This window comes from Mastomys coucha, unplaced genomic scaffold (genome assembly GCF_008632895.1).
Source record: "Mastomys coucha isolate ucsf_1 unplaced genomic scaffold, UCSF_Mcou_1 pScaffold15, whole genome shotgun sequence".
In the NCBI taxonomy this organism is placed as follows: Eukaryota; Metazoa; Chordata; class Mammalia; order Rodentia; family Muridae; genus Mastomys; species Mastomys coucha.
The window spans coordinates 71,121,893-71,131,858 of NW_022196897.1; the positions used below are offsets into that span (position 1 = coordinate 71,121,893).

The 9,966-nt window shown below is 42.6% G+C and overlaps 1 protein-coding gene across 13 annotated transcripts in view; it reads right to left on the bottom strand.

The window, feature by feature from the left end:
- Window positions 1-9,966, bottom strand: part of Ctnnd1 (catenin delta 1) — a 58,425-nt gene that overhangs the window by 11,816 nt on the left and 36,643 nt on the right. For all 13 annotated transcript variants that reach the window (XM_031370825.1, XM_031370826.1, XM_031370835.1 and 10 more), the window contains 6 exons: window positions 8,945-9,097; window positions 8,023-8,558; window positions 3,829-4,292; window positions 2,241-2,424; window positions 1,113-1,230; window positions 177-330 (listed from right to left, as the gene is read on the bottom strand). In XM_031370825.1, the coding sequence (XP_031226685.1) occupies window positions 177-330; window positions 1,113-1,230; window positions 2,241-2,424; window positions 3,829-4,292; window positions 8,023-8,558; window positions 8,945-9,097 (1,609 nt within the window). The remainder of the gene's footprint in view (window positions 1-176; window positions 331-1,112; window positions 1,231-2,240; window positions 2,425-3,828; window positions 4,293-8,022; window positions 8,559-8,944; window positions 9,098-9,966) is intronic.

Here is a 9,966-nt window from a genome sequence, read left to right on the forward strand (position 1 = left end):
ACCTCCACCTCCACCACCACCACCACCACCTCCACCACCACCTCCACCACCACCAAAGCATACAGATCAAGGGAGCAGCAACAGAACAAAAAGGAGACTTCCACAGTAATTATTAAGTACCTATAAAGCTAAATGTTCCTCTTGTCCCATACTAAAGAACAGGAACTAACACTCACCTTTGCCCTTCTTGGCCCCAAAGCAACTGGCAGCATGTGGCCCAGTACTGTTAGCCACAGTAGGAAGTGCCTCCTGGTAACGCTCTGCCTGTGGGATTTCACGATGAACTTGGTATGATAAGTTCCGAAGGAGGCAAACACAATTCTCCACAAGCTTAGGGACATAAAACAAAAGGTTCAGTTGGAAAAGAAAATGCTTATGATGATTTCCAAAAAAAAATCTAAGTCTCCATGATTTGAATATTAAATATCAATCCTAAATGCATGACTCAATACATCTTCTCTCAGGTTGCCTTGTCAGTACCCCAAGATCCTCAAAATCCAAATAGGAGGTCTAGTTATAGACATGGAATGGCTTCTGCAACTAGTTGGTGACCCAACTCTTAGGTCACTGTTTTCCCTTAGTAGGGAAATACATAATCTGGAAGGCTACTAAGCAGCTTAACTATATATGAACACACACACCTAAAGAAAACTATCTTTGGAGGGGAATGGATGGCTTGGTCATTAACAGCACTTGCTGCACAATAAGTCCGGCATGATCTTGAAGACACCTATAAATCCAGTATGATAGGAACTGGATTGCTGAAGTGTATTTGCTGTCAGCCTAGCCAAAGAACACAACTTCCAGATTCAAGGTGAGTCCCTGTCTCAAAAGAATAAGGTAGAAATTGCCTGAGTAACAAAGAAGGAACAAATGTTCTCCTGGCTTCTTCTCTGTGTACTCGTGTACACACACATACACACACACACACACACACACACACACACACACACACACACACACTTACTTCTCTTTGTCTAAACTAAATGCCCATTTTTAGGGAGAGGGAGTTAGCATAATAAATATTTTATATTATCTGATAGCCTGAAGTGGTAGGTCTGGACCACAGGTACCTTAGTGAACAAAATTCACTTAGTCATTCATTAACTTACCTTACTATCAGAATCCTTCTGCCCAATTTCTGCCTGAACGATGAAAATGAGAGCATCAACTAAGCCATCACATTCCCGAAGTTTCCGCCGGGCTTCACTCCTCTCTGAGCTTACATTTCTAGGGGGAAACACAAAGTTCTAAAGATGACTCAAATCCCTGAAGTTCCCCCTTAGATATTGTTCTTCACTTACATCTAAAGTGTCCTTAAAACCTTCTGTATTAGTACAATAAGCAGTTAATACTTAAAAGCAAGGTACTGCAGTTGGAAATTGGCTGAAAGTCTGTCTCCTAAGTTTTCTCAAGCTTGTGAAGTCAAGTTGAAAAAGCACATACCAGGAACTGAAACAAGCAGTCAGTGTCAAGAGCACTAGCACTGGATGCTCTTTAAGGACTTGGGTTCAACCCTCAGCACTCACACAATGGCTGCTGCTCCAGAGGATCTGACATACTCTTTCAGGCTAAGTGGTAGGCAGTGTACCCAAGCATATACAAGGCAATGGATTTAATACCCATCACCACAAAAAGGGGCTTGTGGGGAGGGCACACCAACATCTGTAAATCTAGTCAGAAGTCATTTGTTATATAGCAGTACAAATATAGACAATGATAAAGGTGTCTAATTTGAAATACAGATGACTGTGACCGGGTTAACCATAAGACACACACACAAAATTCACAACTAGGTAAGAACCTTGTATGTGGGAGGTTCTAAACAAGCATTTACCTAATTAGATGAACAAAATCAAAGAGGAATAAAAGTGATGTGAACAGGAGGAAGGGAGAGAGTAAACACACAAGCAGGTAAACATGGTACACAAGAGAAAGAAGCAAAGGCTGAGGTCACGTACACACAAGGTAGAGTACAGGCTGCCTAGCACATGCAATGTCCTGAATCTGGTCCTCAGTACCACAAAATAATCATAAATAAAAGAAGCAAGCAAGCAAACTCCACTTCTAATTTAAAAAAAAAAAAAAACAAAACTAAAACTCCATAAAATTCCAATTGGGATGCATGCATATCTGCCACCAAACCACATCCCTTTTAAGACAGGGTCTGATAGGTTTACAGCCCACACTACCAACCCAGCAGAACTTGAATCTGTATAGTCTTGAAAAGCCCCACTCACCTAAGGCAGCCAGCTGTGTTGGTGAGCACTGACTCCCACTCAATATGCCGTGGCTTACAGTCTTCATTAGGTTCTCTCTCCCAACCAGAATGTGGAATGATAACTTCATCTGTCAAGGCATGTAGCGCATGGTCCACAATCTCCATTTTGATTGAATCGTGGGATGAGAGATTCCACAGGGTTCCTGACAGGGACAATTCATCAGAGAGCTCTCTAGCACCCAAAACAGTATGTCTGAAGAATATCAGAGGCAACCCAATTCTATTCCTTCTTAGTCATCCTCAATGACCACAGATATGCCCATTACAGAGTCTACACTATGTACACTCCATGTAGTATTAGTCAGGCTTCTGACCCATGGTATATATATTTTATACTATAGTTTAATACAGGCACACAGTCATAAAATAAAGCTTTACGAAACAAAGCAATCTACACTAGTTTCTTTTTCTTTTTTTTTCTTTTTAGTTTTTCGAGACAGGGTTTCTCTGTGTAGCCCTGGCTGTCCTGGAACTCACTCTGTAGACCAGGCTGTCCTAGGACTCAGAAATCCACCTGCCTCTGCCTCCCAAGTGCTGGGATTAAAGGCGTGTGCCACCATCACCCAGCTACACTAGTTTCTTTACCTCAGTAACAGTCACTTTGGACCTGTGGGAAGTTGTCCTGTCTATGGTTGGATGCTTCCCAGTTAACTAGTATCCCTAGACTTTACTCATTGGATGCCAAGAGCATGCTCTACCTAACCTCAAGTTATGACAGCCAAAATCAACTAGAACAGTGAAGATGTCCTCTGGGGGCAAAAATATTCTGCCAATTAAGAACCAGTATTTCTTTTTCTTTCTGGAATGGTGTTATGCCTCCACAAAAAGGACACCACGTATAATATTGAAAGTTATTCCAAATAAATGGCCATAAACTCAAATTTCTAAATGGAACAGGCAAGTTAAGTCAAGAAAGGCATACATTTAAAACAGATTATGAGGTTGTGGACAAACAGCAATTGCCACCCAGCTCTGTCTTTGGAAAACAAGTTTCTCTACTACTACAGTTGGTCAAAAAACCCAGACTGTGCCAGACATGGTAGCCCACTCGTTAATCCTAGAACTCAGGAGGCAGTGGATCTCTGTGAGAGAGGACAGCCTAATCTACATAGTGAGTTCTAGAACAGCTTGCCTATATAAAGAGCCTCTCTCAAAAAAATGAGAAAACATGTAAGTATACACAATGTGTTGGAGATTACTGTGTGTGTCATGTGTTATCTAATCAAATCTGTAAAGCAAATTTGACCCAAGGCCACTTACTACCTTGGAACCTATAATCAAAAAATAGTGGACTGGCCAGGCATGGTAGTGCCTGCTTTTTATCACAGTACTTGGGAGACCGAAGCAAGAAGATTACTTCAAGTTCAAGTCCAACTTGCTCAACATAGTGAGTTCTAAGCCATCCAGAGCTACATAGTGAGACCCTGACTCAAAAAGAATTAATTATTCTTTTAATTCAATTAAAATCAATTAAAAGATAATAGATTAGAAACTTGTAGATGCATATGTCCCTATGGATTAACAATGACCTCTAACCTTGCACTCACCAGTAATCACTTCGGTCAGGTCCATATCGCGAGCCTTTCGGAGCAGTCGCACCAGAGCAGGAACACCATCACAGTTTTTTATGGCAATCTTGTTATCTTGGTCACGCCCAAAAGAGATATTCTTGAGAGCTCCACAGGCACCAAGGTGCACTTCCTTTTTGGGATGGTCTAATAATCCTACCAATATCGGAATACCCTTGAGCTTCCTCACATCAGTCTTCACCTTGTCATTGCGGTAGCATAAGTGCTGCAGGTATGCAGCTGCATTGGACTTAACAGCATCCAAGCGGAAGCCAAGCATGGCGATCACCTCTGGCAGCTCAGGCTGTCTCCAATTTGGAGGTTGGGGCATTCCCTTGCGCAAACTATCCAAGCTTGCTAAACTTCCCCGCTCATGCTGGGCTAAAGGAGCCCAATAGTATTGATCAGGTGGCACCTCTTCACCAATCATGTCTTCATAGCTCCTGCGATTTTGAAGGAACAAAGAACCAAGCTATTAAATCTGGCTTCATAGACATTCCTGTTACCCATCATCTTCACGGTAGGATCACAGCTCTACAGAAGTCATGTATCTCCTCTGTATGGTCAATTTAATAATTCTGTATGCAAGTGCAAGTCTTCTAAATGTCCCTCTACATTATTTTTTTTTTTGAGACAGATTTTTCCCAAATCTGAAGCTTGCTGATGAGCTAGACTGACTGTCCTGCAAGGCCCAAAGATCCTCTTATCTCTGCTTCCCCAGTACTGGGATCATGGGAGCCAGCACAGAGCTTAGCTTGTTATATAGGTACTGAAGCTCAAATTCTGGTCCTCATGTAGTGCAGAAAGCATTTCACCAACTGAACCCTCTTCTGGGCCCAATTTTAATAATTTAAAGGTAACCTGTGAAGTTTGCTGATTGAGAAAGACAAGTATTTAGAAACATTAATCACAAAGGGAACAAACAAGGAATCTGCACACAGGAAAGAGCCAGTAAAACAAAACGATTAAGCTTGCCCAATTTTGGAAATTAAAGAGGTAGTGGATCAAGAAAAGTAGAGGATTCTGGCTATACTGTTGAGGACTTAGCTTTAGTACTACTGAGGTATAAACGAGCACTACGTGTCACAGTTCATCCCACAGCCTTACATGCTATTCAGTCAGACAGGTATGCTCCGAGGAGTTCCATCCTTCAATTTCTATAGTTCTAAGTCTGCCAAAATGGCACCTACATGCCAACATACATTGGAAAGTCTCAGCTCTTGGATCAGAAGAAGAAACTGAAAGATGTCAAATGAGAAGCAACTTTTCCTGTTTCAGTACCACCATTACCCACTAGAGGGTGAGCCTGTCACACTGTTATTTATTTATAAGTACAAAGGAAGAACCCTATTACATCTGTGAGCTCATCTTGCCCTGGGGCTCCCACTGGGAGAAGGGGACTCTATTGTGTGGTACTCTCCAAATAAGACTGTTGCATCTTCCATAAAACCACTCCCACTGTCACCAAACACTGAAAATTAGCCTACCTAACAGGTATCAACACTGACCATTAAACAATAAGGGATTCAGTAGAACGAATCATTTCCTTAAAAAATAAATAAATTAGGCGGGGCGGTGGTGGCAAATGCCTTTAGTCTCAGGTCAGCCTGGTCTACAGAGAAAGTTCCAGGACAGTCCTGGTCTTGAAAAAACAAGGGAGGCAGGGGGATGATAGTAAAAACACCTTTAAACTTAAAATGTCATTTAAACAAAATAAATGTTGTTTTAAAAGCAGATTGCTAAACACTATATGAAAAAAAAAATTCCTTTTAACGAGAAAACAGGATACATGTAAGAAAATCCCAAGGATACACCAAACTGTTCATAAGAGAATGGTGTTTCAGGCTGTGTGCAGAGCATATTTTACTTTTTTTGTTTAAGACAAAAATATTTGCCATTGCCAGATTTTGTTTCAGTCACTCCAGGAAATCTATCTTTATGCTTCCTTGTTTCTTAGGCAGTAGATCAAGATTCTTTTACAAATAACAAAACTGCACAAATGATCAAATAACCTGCTTAAGGCTATACACATAATGGCTATACACAGAGGCACAACTAGAACCAGGGTTTTCAAGTTCAGTGCTTTTGCCACTAATCACTGCCTCGCTATGAAAGTTTGACCTTGCACTATTCTTAAAGGCTGAAACAGGAAGCAGAATTCTTCTAGTCAAGAATCTTGCTAGCCAAGCAGGATTCCAAACTCAATGTCACCCTGGAATAAACCCAAGAACCAAGCCCCAAACCCTCTCTATGTGACTGGCACTTCAAAGGACAGCAGGGAATGGTCTGGTCATCCACACCCACGTGTGTAATCTCTCTTGGCTAATGAGGAAGTCAGAGCAAAGCAGACTTCAGCCCCACTCCTTGGGCAGACTGTTCCAATGATAGCTGCTATCTATGTACACTAGCTAGCTTACACCAGCTAAGATCTGGTGCTCCCTTAGGAATAAAAGGTGAGTCACATGGGAGTTGAATTTGCTAACCACGCCATCTGAAGAGTGTCAGTGACTCAGGCTTAGATAATAGGGCCTCTACTCCTGTCCCAGACTAAGTCAGTTTATGGTTAGCCAATACTACCTAATATACATTTGGAAAGTGCTAAGACCTTTGCTTTGGAAGGTCATGAACCTACATACAAAGATTGAGAACCGCTGCCAGGGCACCCTCACTATCAAGGTAACTATAAGCCTTCCTTTATTTCTTAACTTAGAAAATATAGACCCTGATTTTAAAGTAATGTTTGTAGCCCAAGACCAAACACGTTTTTGTGCACAGAAGTAAGAGTTTTTAAAACAACCTTTTAAAAATATGAAAACCCAACAAGAGACATGACAAAGGTACTAACGAATAGCACACAAAGCCTAAAATGGGTCCTTTAGAAAAGGCCTACCAGCCAGAGCTAAATACTGATACCCTGTCTCAACAACAACAAGAATAAAGAAAGGGATGGAAAAAAGAAAGGGAGGGAGGATCTTCTAATCCCATTGTAAAATATTCTTCCAAGGCAACTACTCATCCAAACAGTAATGATGACATCTTCAGACACCAAAGATCACTAGGAGTAAGAACCCTAAGAACAGACAGGTGCTTAGTGACCTTTGGAAGTATTACTAATGTACCAGTCTAGAAGGACCACTCCCCACTCACTACCTTCATAAAACCCTAACTAAATACAAAAGTATTAGCTCAAAGGTGATTATTTATAAAAAATCAGGATTTGAACTACTGAAAGGACAGTTCTTAAACAAAAATCTTGTGTTCTAGCACCAAAACAACAGCTAACAAGGTTTCAGGAAGAACAGCACGAACACTGCCAGGACCCTGGGCTCAGACTCTGCTGTTCTCTTCTCTATCACCAAAAGGGAGACTGATCTTAGGCAGAAATCACTGCATAACCATCAACTCTATTTCTTTTCATTTTCTTTTTCTTTTTTCTTTTGGTTTTTCTAGACAGGGTTTCTCTGTGTAGCCCTGGCTGTCCTGAAACTCACTCTGTAGACCAGGCTGGCCTCAAACTCAGAAATCAGCCTGCCTCTGCCTCCCAAGTGCTGGGATTAAAGGCGTGTTTCTACCACAGCCCAGCTTCTATTTCCTAATCTAGTCCGATAACCAGCACTAATCACTGTTTCCTTTTGAGTTTTGTTTGGACATGGTCAACACCAGCTCCACCCAGCCTTGCACTCACTGCAGTCACCCTGCCTTTGCCTCCTCCCAAGTGAAAGGGATCCTCCTGCAGATCGCATTCTCACCAAAGGTGCTGGCACACCTATAATCTCAGAATTTGAATGGATTAGGAGTTCAAGGTCACCCTCTACTATTTAGCCAGATTGGTAGATAGCCTGAGCTACTGAGACCCTGTCTCAAAAAACAAACAAACATGATTTAGTATAATTATAAGAAAGAGTAAGGTGCAGCTGCTCAGTGGTGGCACACACCTTTAATCCCAGCACTTGGGAGGCAGAGGCAGGTGGATTTCTGAGTTCAAGGCCAGCCTGGTCTACAGAGTGAGTTCCAGGACAGCCAGGGCTACACAGAGAAACCCTGTCTCGAAAAACCAAAAGAGTAAGATGGCAAAACAACATTTGCTGTTCCTTCCATGAAAGAGAGAAGAAGTCCAACTGTCTACAAGTGTCATGGGTCCCTAAAGCTACCTCTTCCCCTCCTCTTGCCCACCTGAGGCGGCGTCGAGGGTCCGCAGGTGTTCCTGTGCGACGGGCAGTACCATAATCAGACATCATGCCGTAATCTAGGTCATCATAACCCATGCTGCGCTGGTCATCCTCCAGCCCGTAAGGCTCTGGATGAAAACGATGCAGATCCACACTGCTCCCACCTACTCGAACTTGGGGCTGGGGCCCATAGACATCTTGTCTACTGGGTGCACGGTAGCCTTCCATGCTGGGCCTATACCGCTCCTCGATTCGGGTCACCCGGGACAGACTGCCATAGTTGTCACTGCCACCTGGATAACCATCTTCATAGTGTCGGCCATACCCATCTGGAGGATAGTGGAAGTTCCTAGGAAGAGTTGCAGTGCCTGCCTGCCCCACATAGGGACCGGGGCCCCCATTGCCATTCTTGCGGAAATCACGGCCCAAGGTCTGGATATAGTTGTTGGAGACTGCTGAGGCATCCACAGGCAGCCCATCCGGCCCCATGGCGACAGGCTGTACTGTCCGAGTTGTCATTGTCTTCACAACTTTCTTGACCTTCAGTTAAGGAATAAGAAAAGGAAAACAAATTATTGAAGGGAATAAAGAATCTAAGTTTAAATTCTATAGTACCCTAAGAAAAGAAAGAAACCCTACCCTCTAGGTCTTTACACAGAAGTGTGTGTCATCCATACCTTTTCTCCATCCTACAGAAGCCCTCAATGGGAAAAACTGCCCAATCACTAACATCCTCCCTGGAAGCTACTGTAACTATCATACTTCTTCTCTCTTCCTGCTTCCTGAACTTCTTTTACCTTGTCTGTTTCCCCAGTGATCACTTTCTTTCTGGCAGTCAGTGGCCTTCACTCACTTAACTCGTTAGCTTCTCTACTAAAAGACCACAGAGGACCTATCACTCTTAAGACACGAAAATCTCAGCTTACTGTGGTCTCAGTGCGCCTGGTGGTCCCATCATCTGAGGTCTCCACAGAAACAACAGACATGGCTCCTTCAGGGTCCTCCTCCGTGTAGGTTTCCACAATCTGTCCTGGCTCCTGCATCCTGGGGATAGTGCTGTACAGAAGGTGGTTGTGATCCTACGAGAGCGAGAGGAGTGAAAGTACAACTAAACCCATGTAGTAACAATCCATCCTAGTAAGAGACACACGAAGTCTTCATGCATCTCCCATTGTCGGGGGGCGGGGGGGTGGGAGGGGTTAGAAAAAATGGTTGTCAATTTTAAAGTTTGTACAAAAAGGCAGGGCATGGGAGTTCACACCTTTAATCCCAGTACTCGAGAGGCAAAGGCCTGCAGACCTGTAAATTCAAGGCTACCCTAACATACACAGCAAATGCCAGACCAGTCAGATCACATAGAGAGACCCTGCTTAATAACTAACTTATGTAAAAGGACAGTAAATAAAACTTCCTAGTACTAGCCATTTAACAAACATAAATGTAAGAAGGTAACCATGACAACCCAGTGACAGAGACAGCAGATTTAACTCCCCATTCTGGTCACCTACTGAATATGAGCTGTGTTAACTGTTACATCCACATTGGAACAGTACTTTAAAAAGAACAGCTTACCCAATAAAGATAAGGATTTAAAAAATAATAAAAATAACAGACTTTGGTTGGTTTTGGGTAGCTAGGCAAGCACTCCACCTACCACTGAAAAAATCTAGAACCCTCTTCCTACTTTTACTTTCCAGTCATTTTTCCCAGGTAGGCATTGAAACTTTTGATTCTCCTGCCTCAACCTCCCAAGAGACTGAGATTAGACTTGTCCCACCAGGCCCAGCAAAGGTTTTGTTATTCATCAGATCCATTCATCTCCTCAGTCAGATTTTAGGTAAGCTTTTCTACAATGTAGAATTATGCTCCCCCTCGAAACAACTGCAGTTTCTGGAGGATCAAATGAGACAGGAATACCATGAGAAAAGCCAATGATTTTTATTAAAAA